We start from the raw sequence: 16,546 nt of genomic DNA, 5'->3' as shown, positions 1-16,546 counted from the left end.
AGTTTTCGTCGTGTTTGTTTTCTCGGTGACAAAGTAAACGAAACTTTACTGTCACCACTTATCGTAATCGCGTTGCGATGCATCATTTTGACATCAAAGTGACACCGTTTATAGTCAAATTGGTTTTATTCCTCAGATGACATAATACATTTGGGGGGGGGGGGGGGGGGTCGTTTGAGTCTCTAAGACAGGGGTCCCCAAACTTTTTCCTGTGAGGGCCACATAACTTTTCCCTTCTCTGATGAGGGGCCGGGGTCAGTTTGTAACAGAAAAGGTGTGACGATTGCAGGAGTGCCAAAATGTAAAGATTTATTGTTTTTCTGAAAGCCACAATCATATAACCCTTTCTGGATTCTTCACGGAACAAAAGTAAATATAATATAATATAATATAATAATAACACTATTAATTAAATAGATAATAACCAAATAACCCTGTCTGGGTTCTTCACAGAAAAAAGCCAGGAAATAAATAACACTATTGGGAGAAAAAAAATATATTTATTTATTTTTCCCCTTTTTTTTGTTCGTTCAGGGGGCCGGACCAAATGTGGAAGCCGTAGTTTGGGGACCCCTGCTCTAAGACATTAGTCATACAATCATTTTGTTAACATGTGAAAGCATGAATGAACCGTGCAGGTGTTTTATGAAACAAACTCCCGCTTAGGCTTTCTTTCATATTTTAAAAGTCCAGATTTTCCATAAAGGTGAAGATGAGTTTGAATTCTTGGTTAAAATGTGCTCACCAGCGCTCCTGAATGAATAAGAAAATATAAATGGGAATGGATGGATTATTGTCCAAAAACAAGTGGAAATCACATCCTAACTTTTGCTGTTGATGAACTTGTGGCACTCCATCAGCTGTCCTCTTTCCTCCAACAAAGCCATAAACCACAACCGCTTCCTCCATGTCACCTTCAGGCCGTAGTGTTGCTCGGGCGTGTCGGGCACCAGCATGTCAGGCGGCTGACAGCGAGGCGGTGTGGGCGGGCGGGCGAGGAACCGGAGTGCTGGAGAAGATGAAGGGGTGCGCTCATCTTCTAGTGTAATTTTTGGAGTGTCCACTTTAGGTGGTGCAGGGATGGAGGCTCCTTTCGTGGAATCATCGAGTTTCTGTTTTGGCAGGATTCCTTCAGAGCCAGCAGCATGGCTTCTGTGAATCTTCGTTGCTGGATGCTGGTGGCCGTTTGATTGAAATGTCAGCGAGGGGAACTTGCTGGTGGTTTTCTTGGACAACTGGATGCAAGTGTCCTGGATGCTGGTGCCCAAGTGGCACTTAGTGCTTCGAACGCGTCTTGCCCGTGGCACCGCACCCTCCAGCGATGTGTCAAACTGTGGGATTACCTTTTACAAAAAAAAAAAAAGAGCAATCAGATGAATTATATGATGTAAAATGTGTACATGAATGTTAAATTACCCAGGAAGTGAGGTTGCTGCTTGCTTGTGTCTTAGTGAGGAACACTTTGGGATGCAAGGCAGCCCGGATCTCAGGACCAGATGGACGTTTGGCGCTCCTCAGAGGCGGCTCGACGAACAGCAAGGAAGGCTTCGCAGTTTTGGAGTTTTTACGTGGCATTTAGAAGAGACCCTGTCACGTTTATTTAGGTGATTATAAACCTCGAAATGAAATTTTCGTTTACACTTTGAGGTACCCTTGTTCAACACTTGATCACACGAATAACACGCTTCCTGTTGTGTTTTAGATCAATTGCAAAGTTCACTCACCTCAAACAAGATCTCATTTTGTTCCCATGAGAAGACTGTGTATATTTAACAGCTTTCCCCTACTTTTTTCTGCTTTACTTTTCGGTTCCCTGCGGTTTTGTGCCAGTACACTTCCTGTTAGACATCTTTTCTGACCAATTGCCATTGGATGTTGTCGAGTCATATGACTAGACCGTGCCCCAATCAGCGCCAAAATTCAAAAGTATGTTTGTTGGAAAAACGAAAATGATATAAAGTTAATTCACTTAATATAATCATTTTTCACGCTGTTTGAATATATAAATAGAGAAATCTTTTTTTTTTTTTTTTTTTTTTTTTTGCTTTTTGTCTGAGCTTCAGTTTTTAAGGAAAATATACTTCCTGGTTTTGCCTCCAAGTTCACATCCGATTGGCTAGCACCTTTCCTTTCTGCACACCCATTGGTCGGTTGGCAAGTCAGGAAACCAAAGCTAACCCGCAGCAACCGCAGCGCCAAAATTTCAAAAGACGTTTTTGTCATGAAAGTAGAAAGTGAAAAATAAAGCGAATTTCTATCCATTTTTTATCGGTGGCGATAAGGAATCTATACTAAGAGACGCGGCCGCCGCCGTAGTGTGAAGGTGAGGCCTAAAATTCACTTACATTGCAGAGTTAGCGTAGTCATCTTCGAAGGAGAAGACTCGAGACTTTAACGGTTAAGTGTGCATGATTGATGCTCTTTTTAACGTTAACCGTCCAATTGGGATGATTCCTGATCTTCTAAAACAACCACGAATAAAATTAGCTATATTGTTCAAAGCCTTTCTACTCTTTAGCAGTCAAGCACGTCTTGCTCAACTGGACTAAAGCGTTCTGGGTAATCTGACACATGCAATGTAATATGAAAAAGATTCGCTTCGGTGGTGAAGCCATGGTTCCATTGACGCTTCACTCTTCAAGATCGTCATGCTTACACGTGTAAACTCTGTTGTTAACTCTTTCTCCAGCGTCTTAGAGAGACATATTCTTCTTCTTGACCATGAGATGTAGCCCAAGGAGACCCCTGATCCTCAAAAGACGAAAGCTTCCCTTTCAGCAGAGCGACCCGCCTGCGAGTCAGGATGCTTCGACGTCCCGAGAAGATCAACGGAGCTCGTCCGCTACCCAGAACTTCCCGGATGATGTACGCGTCATGCAGCACCCTCTGTTACCTGACACTCAGGTGGTGGTCATTCCCGAGATGGCCGAGGTACGGAACGTCATCCAGGCGCTCACTGTTAAGAGCAAAGAGAGCGGCACCCAAGGCCCCACCAAGTTCATCCTCCTTGGCTGGAGCGGCGGCTTACAATCGAGCAAAACCGCCAAAGACGCCATCCTACCGGGGAGCGCGGAGGAGCAGCAAGCGCCTCAACCTGCGGCGCTCACCGTTCAACAATGTTGGAATTTGTTATTTTCCAAAATGTTCCAAAAGGAAAACCGTGAGAATGATTGTTTTCTTTGTGCACATTTTTAAGTGAAAAAGGAAGAGAATGACAGCTGCTTTGACGACAGCCTCACCAATATCCAATGGTTGCAAAAGAGCGACACTTGGCAACCGGGACCTGCTGTTGACCAGCCCAATGAGAAGAACCAGACTGCAGTCAGTGCAGTGGAAGAAAAATCGACAACTGAGGCAAGTTCTTGCACCTTATACGTAGAATGGTGGGAAAAAAGCCACATAATTGAAAAGTCGTAAATGCGACTAATGACACTTGTCCCGTTCCTCTCATCTTCAGACCCTCAAGACTGCTGACGTCCGGCCAAAAGACGCCGCGCCCGGAAAGCCCCCTTTCTCCTACATGACCATGATCCAGTTTGCCATCAACAGCAGTAAGGAAGGCCTAATGACACTAAATCAGATCTACGAGTGGCTTCAGAACAACTTTGACTTCTTCAGGGACAAAAACAGGCGCAGCTGGAAGGTGGTGAATGCTTCTTTACACTCTATTATGATTGGCACAAACCCTCACAGATTTTTTTTTCCCTTCTTGGCAGAATTCTGTCCGCCATAACCTCTCCCTGCACAAAATGTTCCTCCGAAAGATGTCGCCCGACGGGAAAGTTTCCTATTGGACCATTCGACCCGAGGCCAATCGAGGGCTCACACTGGATAAGGTGTACACGGTCTGATGCACACACATAGCCTAACGGCAATGTTGTTAACTTTCTCTTTGCATCCTGCATGTAACCCAGTGCCAGCCCCCTTTGCACCTCGTCAACTAAACTACACATTTAGGAAATAATAATCATTTTTATTTTATTCTTGTTGCCCAATTTTTTTCTCTGTTTGGTCTCAATACTCCACGGTTGGAGGTTGTTGACGTAGTGTCTTTTTAACAGCAGCCAACACTCCCTGTTATCAAAGCCACTGCAAGTGCGGGTGAGTTCGTAAACATAAAATGAAGACAAAAATACATTTTGACTTTTTATTTTAATCTCCATGCAGAGACACGTGTGAAACCTCTTCTCCCCCGAACGTCGTCCATCCTGATCCCGTTGCAGCTCCCCCTCAACGCCACAGTGTGTTTGCCTTCATCGTCACCACTGGCGCGGCCTCAAACTCTCCAAACTGCCAGCAGCCCCCGCAAAGCCAAGCGCAAGCGCAGTCCTAAGGTCAGGCATCTTAACTCGCTGATGGCGATGGACGTTCAATCCATTTGAAGTGGGAGGGTTGATGGCGAATAAACCAAGGTTCATAGCTGCCACCTTCCCAGTAGAGGAGTTCCAAAAAATCGGTTATTACATGCATCGCAATTTGACAAGTGCCGATTCGATTACGATTCATAAAGGTTCAAAAATGATTATTTTCCCCTCATAACTTTATGGCAGCCGCTCGTAGCAGACTGAAATTCAAGACACGTCTGCCGCCCGGGCACCGTTAACAGGCGCTTGCACGTTATGATGGATGCTGTGGTTACTGAGAGACAGATTTACTCCTTTTTAAAAGACTGGGTAATAAATTTGTGTATGAGACAGGCAGGGACAGAAGGCGCGACCCTTCTCAAGTTATTTTTTTGAGTAAGAGATAGTTCGTTGCTCCTTGTCTTTCAGATGTGCAGCAGTAGTTTTAAGGCATTTCAATTAAAAAATGTCCAGAGTGTGTTGCTAAGACCCATGTGCATCTATTAGAGGTGAGTACACGAACCCTCCTGTAATGTTTAGCCTTTATTGTTGTTGTTTTTGAGATGTTAATAGTTAGCACCGAGCGCTAAGCTAATGAGCTAATTCGCTAGCGTGTATTTCATATGCAGAACGTGTAAAACCGTGATTAAGTACAGCGGTAAAACTACAAACATGTGAAATAGTACAGAAATCTGTGAAAATAAAGTACCGTATTGGCCCGAATATAAGACGGTGTTTTTTGCATTGAAATAAGATTGAAAAAGAGGGGGTCGTCTTATATTCGCGGTCTAGACATTATACCCATTCACGACGCTACATGACGCCAGATATCATTGAAGCGATGTTATGGTGTTATACTTATATAGCGCTTTTCCACCTTTCAAGGCGCTCAAAGCGCTTTACACTATCTCGCCATCCACCTACTGGTGACGCAGCACCAGGAGCAACGTGGGGTTCAGTATCTTGCTCAGGGACACTTAGGCGAGTTCATCAGGGCGGAGAATTGAACCCACAACCTCTGTGTTGGGGGGGACAACTGCTCTACCACTGAGCCACGCCACCCCACATGTTATGACAGATCTCGGCTACTCTCCCCATTCACGACGCTAGATGGCGCCAGATATCATTGAAGCGATGTTCTGTCTTGACAGATCTCAGCACTAGTTTAACCAGTTTGCATTATTTTATTGCAATATTTTTCCTTATTCAGATTTGTTTCAAGACTACAGTTACAGTTAGACTTCACTTTGATGGTTAATGCAGTTAGTGCAATTTTTTTTGTTTTATCACAATAGATTGGCTTCTGGTTTTTGAAATGTAAACAAACCATTCATATACGAATGTGATTGCACTTTAGTTTACATATTTAAATGTTCAGATATTAAGATTTGAATGTGGCTAAATGACATGCTTTTTCTCTCAAATATATTGTTATAATCATTTTTTTCAGATGGACTGTGATTATTTTCTGTATAAAAATTAGGGCTGTCAAACGATTAAAATTTTTAATCGAGTTAATTACAGCTTAAAAATTAATTAATCGTAATTAATCACAATTCAAACCATCTATGAAATATGCCATATTTTTCCGTAAATTATTGTTGGAATGGAAAGATAAGACACAAGACGGATATTTACATTCAACATACGGTACATAAGTACTGTAATTGTTTATTATAACAATAAATCAACAAGATGGCATTAACATTATTAACATTCTCTTAAAGCGATCCATGGATAGAAAGACTTGTAGTTCTTAAAAGATAAATGTTAGTACAAGTTTAGAAATTTTATATTAAAACTCCTCTTAATGTTTCCATTTTATTAAAATTTGTAAAAATTTCAATCAAAAAATAAACTAGTAGCTCGCCATTGTTGATGTCCATAATTACACCATGCTCACTCATGGTACTAACCCATAAAATCAGTTGGACCCAAGCACCAGCAGAGGGAGCCAAACACCAAAAAACAAGTAACAAGCGGACATTACACTGTACTGTCATTTTAGTCTGTTTGGGCGGGGCATGTGCGTTAATTGCGTCAAATACTTTAACCTGATTAATTACAAAAATAATGACTGGCCGTTAACGCGATAATTTTGACAGCCCTAATAAAAATTAATTTGGTGTTCAAAAAGTCTTTTTTCAAACTTGAGTCTTAAAAAAGAGGAAGTCGTCTTATAATCAGGGCTGGCTTAAATTTGGGCCAATACGGTATATTGGTTAAGTCTTATTTCTAAAGACACTTTGTTTCCAGAAAAGTGGAATTCATTCCACCTGTGTAAATTTTATTGTATTGTTGAGAGATATAAGTACACTCTTTAAAATGGTTAATGTTTTTGCACTTTCTTGTAAAAAAAAAAAAAAAAAAGAAATAAAAAAGCAGCTTAAGGGCAGCTTTTTGTTGTTTTAGGGCCATGTTTCCGTCGTTCCTGTTGAATCATTAGGATATTTTAAATAAATAATGGACATAAATTTGTTTGGCTACTGTATTAATTAGTAATGTACGACGCATCGATAATCGTGATAATCGCAATAACTGCGATCATTGTCAATACCACGATCATCGTTCCGTAATCGAATCTAGGGCTGCAGCTATCGATTATTTTAGTAGTCGATTAATCGATGAACTACTTAGTTCGAATAATCGAGTAATCGGATAAGTAACACAAAAATTTTAAATACCTGAGCTGAGACTCAAACAATATTTAAAAAAAAAAAAAAAAAAAAAAAAAAAAAGGATATATGTACAACAAAAGAACTATCGGCTCATAACTTTTTTTTTTTTTTTTTTTTTTTTTTTTTTTACAATGCTCTTAAGAAATGGTTTAGACACATGTTACCACAAAAAAACGGCTAAATATACCAATACCTATAACTAAATTACGGATGCATTTAAAAAAACAAAAACTTGGCTTATGTTGCTCTTACCATGGAGCAGCTGGATTCAGCCATGTGAAATGAGGCAGACTACAGGGCAGTGTATCCACCCAAATCAATAAAACTGAATGCAAACACTTTCAAAATAAACCATTGCAACACAATTAAACAAATACTCGAATCAGCAAAATTTAATTTGAATCTTTTTTCTCATCGAATACTCGAGTGAATCGATTAATCGTTGCAGAACTAATCGAATCGTAGCACCCTGAATCGTAATCGAATCGAATTGTGGGGTGCCTAAGATGGCACACCCCTACTTCCCTGTTCAAACGGATTGGACGTCTGAGAGCGATAAATTCAAAGAGTTTTCATTGAGTTTTTAAAAGTCACGCGATTGGACATCTATCAACTTGCGCTGCCTGTTGACACCAGATGGCGCCCGCTCAGGATGAGGCTTCACGTGCAAAGCTGCCAAAAATGGAGGTGAAGGATTGCCACCTCAGGAGCCCCAAGACGCCCAGCCAGCGCCAAGAAGCGAGGGTCTCAAGACGCAAGCAGAGTCTTGTACGCCGGCAGCACGAAGAACCGCTCCTGGTTTGTTCACAGAATTGGGACTCTGGAATCGTCACCTCATTTACAAACCTGAACCTGGACGCGGACCTCCACTGCCACGAGACCCCCATGAAAGTGGGACGACTGACCTCCTCCACACCTAGCAAACTGCTGCCCTCCTGCTCCGGCGGCGGCCAGAGCTTGCTGGATTTCAGCCCCATCCGCACGCCCGGCGGCCCCGCTCGAACGCCTCTGCACAACTACACCACCGTCAGCCTGGAAGACTTTTACGATAACTCGCTCATTTTAGAGCAGCTCCAGGCCGGCGACGGCAGCATAGCGGCCGCCAACCGCTCGCTGACCGAGGGGCTGGTTCTGGATACCATGAACGAAAGCCTGTCCAAGATCTTGGTGGACCTCAGCATGGACGACATGCAGGAACTGGGATTGGCTGACCTCAGCCTGTCCGACATCTTTCCGCAGCTCAAGTAGACGGTAATTTGTTCCGTTGCGATTCCTTGTGCAGTTGGAAATATAGCCAGCGGACCTTTTTTTTTTTTTTACCTGACAGACTAAAAAGTCTTTTCATTGAACATTTCATTTGACTTGACGTCTGCTCAACAGCGCTTTTTGGTTTCCTTTTGAAGAACTGCCTCACTGACACCTTTGTTTATTCAGACAAATATATAATAAGTATTTTGTATTTCTGTTGATTTTGCACATTTTTTTCTTATTTAATGTGAGGGTCCTCTGTTGCCTGGAAAGTTACTTCCAGATTTGGGGTTTAGGAAGTGGTGAAGGTTGTTTAGCAATAAGCTATTTATCAGAAATAGTATAAGAAGCACTATTGATAATTACTTGCAATAGGATTGTATTAGTATGCAATAGTTCATGCAGTGACTCCGAGAAGCACAGTTGAAATGTTTGTTGTTGTTATACGATTGTCCAATAAAACCGCGTTTGTTCCTTGTACCTTGACTTTCTCACTATTTTTAAGCAAAACACTGCCAAAGATGTCACACGAGGAGCTCTTTTTATGGATTCACCAGAAAGAAAAGTTGTATCTTTAGTAGGTCTTGACTTCCTGCTGGGCGACTTCCAGGAGGATCTGGAGCTTCTCGCCGCAGTAATCTGAAGGCAAAAAAAGTCTTCCATGGATCAATATGTTTCAAATTTTGTAAGTATCTTTTTATGGGTTCAGTTAAAAAGTGACTTCACAAAGCATTTGTTGTGTCTGATGTGTTTTTGCTTTATATTTTTTTCCTCACCGAAGACGCGTCTCCACCTGGGCGGCAGTCGGGAGCGGTGCACGGCCACGTAGTACACCGGGACGCCGGTCAGCGTCAGGGCGCAGCTACGCCCCGTGTTCCAGGGATCCGAGTAGAGCGACAAACCCACGATGAAGAAGCAGACCGCGGTGAAGGTGACTGCTACCGCCAGAGGAACCTGCGGGAGTGAGAGGCCAGTCCACGTGTTGACAACCGCTCAAACGAATCTCACCTTGAAAGGCCGAGGGATGTCAGGGAAGCGGAAGCGGTGCACGAGCATCCCCAGCGTCGCCAAGGCGATGAAGAACCAGCGCGCGAAGGAGGCCAAGCTGATCAGATGCTGGATCTCTTCAGTGACGAGCATCAGCACCACCAACGGGTACTGTACGCGGAACAGCGTTTCAACAGCAAGTCACAACCAGGTGATTTTTATTTTTTGAATGATTTGTACCAGAAACAATACGGCAGGCAGTGGCGTATGTCTGCGGATGTGAATCATGGAGAAAATGGGGGGCCAGTGTCCTTCCCTGGCTCCCACAAACAGCATCCTGCGGCGCAAGAACATTGGTAAAACCACTCACATGATTGACCAGATCTGCTCTAAAAATCAACTTTTTTAATGGCATTGGCCACACAGTAATCAATGTTAAACTGATTTTTTTTTGTCAACTGAAATAAGTAAAAACTACAGTGAAAATGGACAAAACGACAACTGACAAACTGTTTTGTGTAGGGCTGTGACAAAATATCGAAATGGTGATATATCGTGATTAGTCCTGCAACGATTAATCGATTAACTCGAGTATTCGATTAGAAAAAAAATATTTAAATTTTGTTGCTTCGGATATTCGTTGAATTAAAGGGGCGTTCTAATGATTTATTTTGAAAGTGTTTGCATTTCGTTTTATTAAGGTTGATACACTGCCCTCTGGTCTGCCTCATTTCACATGGCTGAATCCAACTGCCCCCTGTTAAGACCAACATAAGTTTTTGTTTAAGCTCAAGTTTTTTAATGTATTCGTAAATTAGTTTATAGATCTATTTAGCCGTTTTTTGTGGGAATATGTGTCTGAACCATTTATTAATAGCATTGCAAAAAAGTTAGTATTTTATAGCTTTTAAGCTAGTGGACTTTTGCTATGTAAGTTAGCCAATTGTTCTTTTTTTGTACATAGGTCCTCATTTATTTTTTTTATACCGTTTGAGACTCAGCTCAGGTATTTTGATTTTTCATGTTCCTTATCGGATTACTCGATTATTCGAAGTTCATCGATTAATCTAGGGCTGTCCCAAACGACTAATTTTCTCCCGATTAGTCAGCCGACTATTTTTACGATTAGTCGACTAATCTGATAATTAATTAAATTTTTTTTTTTTTACTAATTTAGCAATGAAATTTTTGTTGACGCTTATCAATTCACAAAAAACATATTGGAACACTCAAATCATTTATTAAAGTACAAATAAACACGTAAATAACAATAATAAATCACAAATAAACAATGAGTTCAAATGCTGATAGAATTAACTAGTGTAGCATCCCGATTGAAAAGATGGTCTCTTAAACTGATGGTTTACAACTTTTATTCCATCCTTGATGTAAACACACCGTAAAGGCTACGGTGCACACAAATAAAGCAACACAATTAGAAATTAACAAAAACTTTTCACCTTTTTACTTTTAAACCTTATTTATATATCAATGAATTGCCTATATGAATTGCCTTTACCTTATCATTGACAATCTCTCCCTTGAGTGCAATCACTGTATATACTGTATATATTTATGACCTTTTAACCTTATATAATTTTCTATACCATAAAATAAACCATAACATGAAATAAAGCTTTCAATTAGCATTAAGAACAATACTAATAGCACTTATAGGCCCATTGTCAATGAAACATTATTATTTAGTAAGGCGACAGCACCCTCTGGTGTACAAAAAATGAAAAAAAATAAAATAAAATTACAAACTGCGTGAAGGCGCTTGAGGTGTTTATTTACGGCCGACGTGCAGCCAAGCTTGGCACTGAAGAGACAGGACAGAAGAGCGTACTCTCCTTTGTTTCTTTGAAATATGTCGATGTTTTGGACACTCTGGTGCGCTTTTTTTGGCTTTGTGCCGCTTTCCCCGCTTGCAAACAGAGCATCCGACATTCTAACTTTCCACGCATATATTTTTTTAACCCTTCATTAACCGTCGACGGGATGTTGTGCTCGTCGACGGATTTACGTCATCGATTACGTCGACTATGTCGACTAGTCGGGACAGCTCTAGATTAATCGACTACTAAAATAATCGATAGCTGCAGCCCTAATCGTGATACTTTGTATCCCAAAAGGTTATCAATATGCTCCTGTCAAGAATCGAGATATTGTTTTAAAAAGGTGTCAATTTAAAAAAAAGGCTGCCATTGACGGTACGCAATGCCCAATCCATTTAGACTGGGAACGTTCGTTCATTCAAAACCAGCGCATTCACAGTCGTTCGGTCTGATTTTCGGGGCATTTACAGGTCACTTGCTGTTCATTTTGGGGCATTTACAGGTCATTTCCTGTTGAGTTTGAGTCGCTGCCTATTCATTTGAGTGATTTTCAGGTCACTTCCTGTTCTGTAATGCAAAACAAAACAGCACGTGATCCATAAAATACCCCACAATCAACAGGAAGTAACTGAAAATCAACAGGTAAATGATAGGGGTGTAACGGTACACAACCCTCCCAGTTTAAATGGATTGGACGTCCACTAGTGATAAACTCATTCCAATTCACAGCAGAAGCTTGTTTTTCTATTTATTAGTTTTTGTAGAATATCCTAGAATGATTTCCTGGCCAATGTATCAACAATCGTTGTATCGTCAGATCATCGTTATCGTGAGTTTTGTATCGCGTATCGTATCTTGAGGTTCCCACTCCTAGTTTTGTGTGTTCAGAAAACTAAAACGTGAAATTAAAGACGCCAGTCCCTTAATTTTAACCGACTACCACAATACACACTCAGATACTTTTATTTCCCTAAAATAGGTTTTGTTCTCCAAAGCCCACCTTGGTGCCGAAAAGAAACCCCCGTTGAGCGCCCCGAGGCAAGACAGCGCCACCAGAAGGGGGATGACGGTCGACACGCCTTGCAGCGCGCGGTTGGCGAACGTCTGGAGAAGAACTTACTGTAAGTCACGGCTGTAACTTCACTCCATTTTAACAGTATGGCGTCTTACGCACCACCGCCACAGCGTCCGACTGCAGCAGCTCCGCGGGAGTCATGACGGTGTAGTAAGACACGTTGACCAGCACGTAGAGGACCGTCACAGTCACCATGGAGCACATGATGGCTAGCGGGATTGTCCTTTTCCAGCCACAAGTGACTATTTTAGATGATTTACGACATATTGAGGTGCGAACGTTGGGTGAGAGAAGCACCTGTTGGGGTTGATGACTTCCTCTGTCACAGTGTTGAGATAAAACCTAAAAGAAAAAAGGATGAGTGATTATATGAGCTCATTTAATTGGCAGAAGAGTGCGCACGGACACTCACCATCCTCCGTACGCGTATAAGCCATTGTAAAAAGCTAGCGGTAGCCTGTCCAGCGTCAATGCCTCAAACTCAAAGCCGTTTCGAAAGTTCTCAGTCTTTCCTGAGGGGAAAAAATCCCCCAGCCCCCCCAAAAAAACACTATTGAAGTGTATTTATATCCGAATGTATCTTTCCCCAGCTGCTACCTGACCTTTTGCCAGCGCCATGATGCCTGGAACAATGATGAGGACCAAAGCAAAGGTCTTAATGAAGGTCAAGGTGACCTGCGTGCGAGAGGCCACCGTCACGCTCCAGCAGTTGACGGCCACCACGAATGCTAGGGTGAGTGGAAAAATATGAACGGTTGTGCCTCGGGGATTGCTAGGGGAGGAAAGGCGTAGTACTCACTCACTCCCAGAAGGCTGACCAATCTGATGAGGGAAACTGGGGCATCGCAAGGGGTGAAAAAGGGTTCCACCACGTAGCGGCCGAAAGCTAGCGACACATAGGAGGCCACTGCCGGCCTGGAGAAATGTTCCTTGAATATTGCAGTGGTAAGAAAAAGTATCTGAACCTTTTGGAATTTCTCACATTTCTGCATAACATCACCATCAAATGTGATCTGATCTTTGTCAAAATCACACAGATGAAAAAACAGTGTCTGGTTTAACTAAAACCACCCAAACATTTTTAGCTTCTCATATTTTAATGAGGATAGCATGCAAACAATGACAGAAGGGGAAAAATAAGTAAGCGAACCCTCTGCCTAAGGAGACTGAAAGAGCAATTGAAACCAATTTTTACCAAACATTTCAAGTCAGTTGTGTGCCCAATCACTGATGAGTGCTTTAAAGCTGCCCTGCCCACTATAAAACACACACCTGGTAAGAAATGTCTAGATGAGAAGCATTGTCTAATGTCCATCATGGCTCGGTCAAAAGAGCTGTCTGAGGACCTGCGAGCTAGGATTGTTGATTTGTATAAAGCTGGGAAAGGATACAAAACCATCTCTAAAAGTCTTGAGTTCATCAGTCGACAGTCAGAGAAGTTGTCTACAAATGGAGAGAGTTTGGCACTGTTGCTTCTCTCCCAAGGAGTGGCTGTCCAACACAGATGACGCCAAGAGTTCAGCGCAGAATACTCAGAGAGGTTAGATATTTAAAAAAAGAACCATAGAGTGTCTGCTAAAGACTTACAGAAATCACTAGCACAGTCCAATATCTCTGTGCACACATCATCTCTATGTAAAACTATGGCCAAGAATTGTGTTAATGAGAAGACTCCACTGAGGAAGCCAGTGCTGTCTAAAAAAAACATTGTTGCTTATTTAATGATCGCAAAAAGGCACTTGGACACTCCACAGAAGTTTTGGCAATACATTTTGTGGACTGATGAAACCAAAGTTGAAATGTTTGGGAGTAACACAACGCCATGTGTGGATGAAAAATGGAACAGCTCACCAACATCAACACCTCATTCCCATTGTAAAGCATGGTGGAGGGAGCGTCATGATTTGGGGCTGTTTTGCTTCCCCAGGACCTGGACAATTAATATCACTAATGGAAGAATGACTTCAAAGTTTATCAGGATGTTTTGCAGAAAAGCTTGAGGCGGTCTGTCAGACAGTTGAAGCTAAAAAGAGGATGCATGCTGCAACAAGACAATGATCCAAAACACAGAAGTAAATCAACTTCAGTAGAACAAAATACACATTCTGGAGTGACCAAGTCCAGACTTGAACCCCATTGAGATGCTGTGGCATGACCTAAAGACAACGATTCATGCCTGACATCCCAGGAATCTGACTAAAATACAGCAGTTTTGTAGAGAAGAATGGGGCAAGATTAGTCCTTATCGATGTGACAGACTGATCTGCAGCTAGCTAAAGGAAGCGTCTGATTGAAGTTATTACTGCCAAAGGGGTGGGGGCAGCAAATATTAAATGTGATGGTTCACTTACTTATTTTTCCCCCTTCTGTCATTGTTTGCATACATACTATCGTAACTAAAATATGAAAACCCGAATGTTTGGGTGGTTTTAGTGAAAGCAGACAATTTTTTCATCTGTGTGGTTTTGACAAAGATCAGATCACATTTGATGGTGAGTTCATGCAGAAATTCCAAAAGGTTCAGATACTTTTTCATACCACTGTGCATATCGAAATGGAGATTTTTTTTTTCCCCTCCATGAGTAAACCTGCCTGATGAAGAGGAACTCTACCCATAGGCGTAGAAAGGCGGGAAGTGGACCAAGGGTCTCCAGAAGATAAGTGTAGTGGCCCCCCGATTTGGTGAAAGTAGTCCCGAGTTCAGCATAGCACAGCGCCCCTTGCATCGCAAAAATCAACATGTCACATTAGGATATGGCAGTCTTGTGGGGTGTCCTTACCAAACAAGGAGAGCACCCCGCAGAGCGCCCACACGAGCAGCGAGAGGCCCACGCTCCCGCTGTTCATCAGAACTCCCTTTGGGGCGATGAAGATACCGCTTCCTACCACCGTGCCGATAATGAACGACGCAGCGGGCAGTGGGCCGATCTGCCGGCGCAGGTGCACCACCTCGTCCTCCTTCTTCTGTCTCGCGTCCATACTTGTCAGCCACCGAACGGCAATCTTCTTGTCCCTTCTCTCGTCGAGCCTCCCCCCCGCCCGGGTGAAGGCCAGGAAACAAAGCCTGGACTTTCCCCACGCAGGCCTCGGATACTAACGGCCGTTTGCATGCTGGGGCGCCCTTTTTTTTTGTTGTTTAGGCTGACAGAATCAGGGGAAGGGGGGGAGGCAGCTGCACAAGCTGAGAATAACAACCCGTCCTGCAAGGCACTCATTATGTGTTGCCTTGCATTCCAATCTCATTTTGGGGGTTAACCCCTTCACAAATACTTGAAAACAAGTAGGAGTGGAAATCTCTTGTTACCTCACGATACGATACGATTTGCGATACAAAGCTCGCGATAACGATGATCTGACGATATGGCGATACAACGATTATCGATACATTGGTCAGGTAATCATTCTAGAATATTCTACAAACAACTAATAAACAGAAAAACAAGATTCCGCTGTGAATTGGAATGAGTTTATCACTAGTAACGCGTTACTGTAATCTGATTAATCTGATTAAAGTTTGTTTCCTTAGTGTCTCTGCGTTACTATTTTTTCATCGCCTCATAACGTATGTAGAATGAAGAATATTGTAGTCATGTACGAAGAGCATTTTGAATAGATAATGCTAAGATAAAGGTTCCCGGTACCTGTTGCCATGACAACCTCTTAGCTATTTCCTGTTTTGGTCCCGCGTCACATGTGTTGTGGAACTGAAGGTGTGGGCCAGGCGGGTGGACATTCGAGCCGAGTGTTGAGACGTTGCAAGGGAATGTTGATATGTGGATATCCATGAATGAAGGCGAGTATTTTTCCTTCACTCTGGAGGGTATCAGCAAAAGATTTGAACCCCTACATGCGCGGCCGTTTCGTAACTTTGCCGTAGCAACGACGGGCAGTCATCGCTGCAAGCTGGCAAGCTTTGTTTACTTCATATGTGTGTTGCGCATTTATGCCGTGAGGTGATGTGTTCGTTTAGCATCTGTGGGATGTGTTGTAAGTCCCATTGAGTGTAAAGTGCTTAGTTGCCGCCACGTTTTGTGGCCAAATTGACCGCGTGTGCGTTGAGAGGAGTACTTCCGGGTTATGCACGCGTATCCGCGCCCGCCACCACCTTTGTAAATTTGTGCAGTCAGTTTGCATTGTTTTACACTGGCACTGATATGCTGTTAACCATAACCCAAAATTCAGAAGTTTTGACATTAGGCTTAATCTTAGAGTTAGCGGGGTTTAATTGGTCGGTGGAGTTGATTTCAACAAATTCCAAGCAGTTTGTCAGATATTTGTTAGTTTCAGGGCTCCAGAGTGGTTAAGCTAGCGCAAAATTCTGATATTCCCCTTTAAATTCAATCATCAGAAAGTCAATTACATGTGATGACATTTTTC

General features: G+C 42.5%; 3 protein-coding genes across 8 annotated transcripts; 1 reads left to right on the top strand and 2 right to left on the bottom strand.

Annotated features, from left to right (window-relative positions):
- Positions 1-199: 199 nt before the first annotated feature.
- rhno1 (RAD9-HUS1-RAD1 interacting nuclear orphan 1) lies at positions 200-2,647 on the bottom strand. Of its 2 annotated transcripts, none has more exons than XM_057856323.1 (3): positions 2,346-2,647; positions 1,417-1,587; positions 200-1,343 (listed from the first exon to the last, which is right to left on the bottom strand). In XM_057856323.1, exons 2-3 carry the CDS (start codon positions 1,573-1,575, stop codon positions 822-824), a joined length of 681 nt encoding a protein of 226 aa, XP_057712306.1. In that variant the 5' UTR covers positions 1,576-1,587; positions 2,346-2,647; the 3' UTR covers positions 200-821. The 2 variants fall into 2 exon arrangements, with proteins under 2 accessions (XP_057712306.1, XP_057712305.1); XM_057856322.1 differs by lacking the exon at positions 2,346-2,647 and adding an exon at positions 1,725-1,887.
- foxm1 (forkhead box M1) lies at positions 1,476-8,738 on the top strand. Of its 4 annotated transcripts, none has more exons than XM_057856316.1 (8): positions 1,476-1,604; positions 2,690-3,118; positions 3,197-3,354; positions 3,458-3,643; positions 3,717-3,845; positions 4,062-4,101; positions 4,168-4,334; positions 7,658-8,738. In XM_057856316.1, the coding sequence occupies exons 2-8, from the start codon at positions 2,722-2,724 to the stop codon at positions 8,267-8,269; spliced, it is 1,689 nt and encodes a 562-aa protein (XP_057712299.1). In that variant the 5' UTR covers positions 1,476-1,604; positions 2,690-2,721; the 3' UTR covers positions 8,270-8,738. The 4 variants fall into 4 exon arrangements, with proteins under 4 accessions (XP_057712299.1, XP_057712301.1, XP_057712300.1 ...); XM_057856318.1 differs by lacking the exon at positions 1,476-1,604 and adding an exon at positions 2,159-2,323 and having other exon boundaries at positions 3,717-3,836; XM_057856317.1 differs by lacking the exon at positions 1,476-1,604 and adding an exon at positions 2,159-2,323 and having other exon boundaries at positions 4,065-4,101.
- Positions 7,204-15,317, bottom strand: si:ch73-352p4.8 (cystine/glutamate transporter). 2 transcript variants are annotated; one of them, XM_057856320.1, is made up of 12 exons: positions 14,950-15,317; positions 14,762-14,888; positions 12,969-13,084; positions 12,772-12,897; positions 12,582-12,681; positions 12,467-12,511; positions 12,269-12,392; positions 12,095-12,198; positions 9,497-9,593; positions 9,278-9,427; positions 9,046-9,223; positions 7,204-8,908 (listed from the first exon to the last, which is right to left on the bottom strand). In XM_057856320.1, exons 1-12 carry the CDS (start codon positions 15,146-15,148, stop codon positions 8,844-8,846), a joined length of 1,431 nt encoding a protein of 476 aa, XP_057712303.1. In that variant the 5' UTR covers positions 15,149-15,317; the 3' UTR covers positions 7,204-8,843. The 2 variants fall into 2 exon arrangements, with proteins under 2 accessions (XP_057712303.1, XP_057712304.1); XM_057856321.1 differs by having other exon boundaries at positions 14,782-14,888; positions 14,950-15,098.
- Positions 15,318-16,546: the final 1,229 nt, after the last annotated feature.

This window comes from Corythoichthys intestinalis, chromosome 13 (genome assembly GCF_030265065.1).
Source record: "Corythoichthys intestinalis isolate RoL2023-P3 chromosome 13, ASM3026506v1, whole genome shotgun sequence".
Classification (NCBI taxonomy): Eukaryota; Metazoa; Chordata; class Actinopteri; order Syngnathiformes; family Syngnathidae; genus Corythoichthys; species Corythoichthys intestinalis.
Note: the sequence above shows the minus strand (reverse complement) of the source record. Positions and strands in the feature narration are given on the sequence as shown.

Coding starts and splice junctions, on each gene's coding strand:
- rhno1 (XM_057856323.1), bottom strand. CDS start 1,575: ATGCCACGTAAAAACTCCAAAACTGCGAAGCCTTCCTTGCTGTTCGTC. Junction 1,344..1,416: donor GCAGCAACCTCACTTCCTGG/GTAATTTAACAT, acceptor TTTTTGTAAAAG/GTAATCCCACAGTTTGACAC.
- foxm1 (XM_057856316.1), top strand. CDS start 2,722: ATGAGATGTAGCCCAAGGAGACCCCTGATCCTCAAAAGACGAAAGCTT. Junction 3,846..4,061: donor CACTGGATAAGGTGTACACG/GTCTGATGCACA, acceptor TCTTTTTAACAG/CAGCCAACACTCCCTGTTAT. Junction 4,102..4,167: donor CAAAGCCACTGCAAGTGCGG/GTGAGTTCGTAA, acceptor ATCTCCATGCAG/AGACACGTGTGAAACCTCTT.
- si:ch73-352p4.8 (XM_057856320.1), bottom strand. CDS start 15,148: ATGGACGCGAGACAGAAGAAGGAGGACGAGGTGGTGCACCTGCGCCGG. Junction 12,393..12,466: donor GAAGTCATCAACCCCAACAG/GTGCTTCTCTCA, acceptor TGGCTGGAAAAG/GACAATCCCGCTAGCCATCA. Junction 9,594..12,094: donor GGTTTCTTTTCGGCACCAAG/GTGGGCTTTGGA, acceptor CTTGCGCCGCAG/GATGCTGTTTGTGGGAGCCA.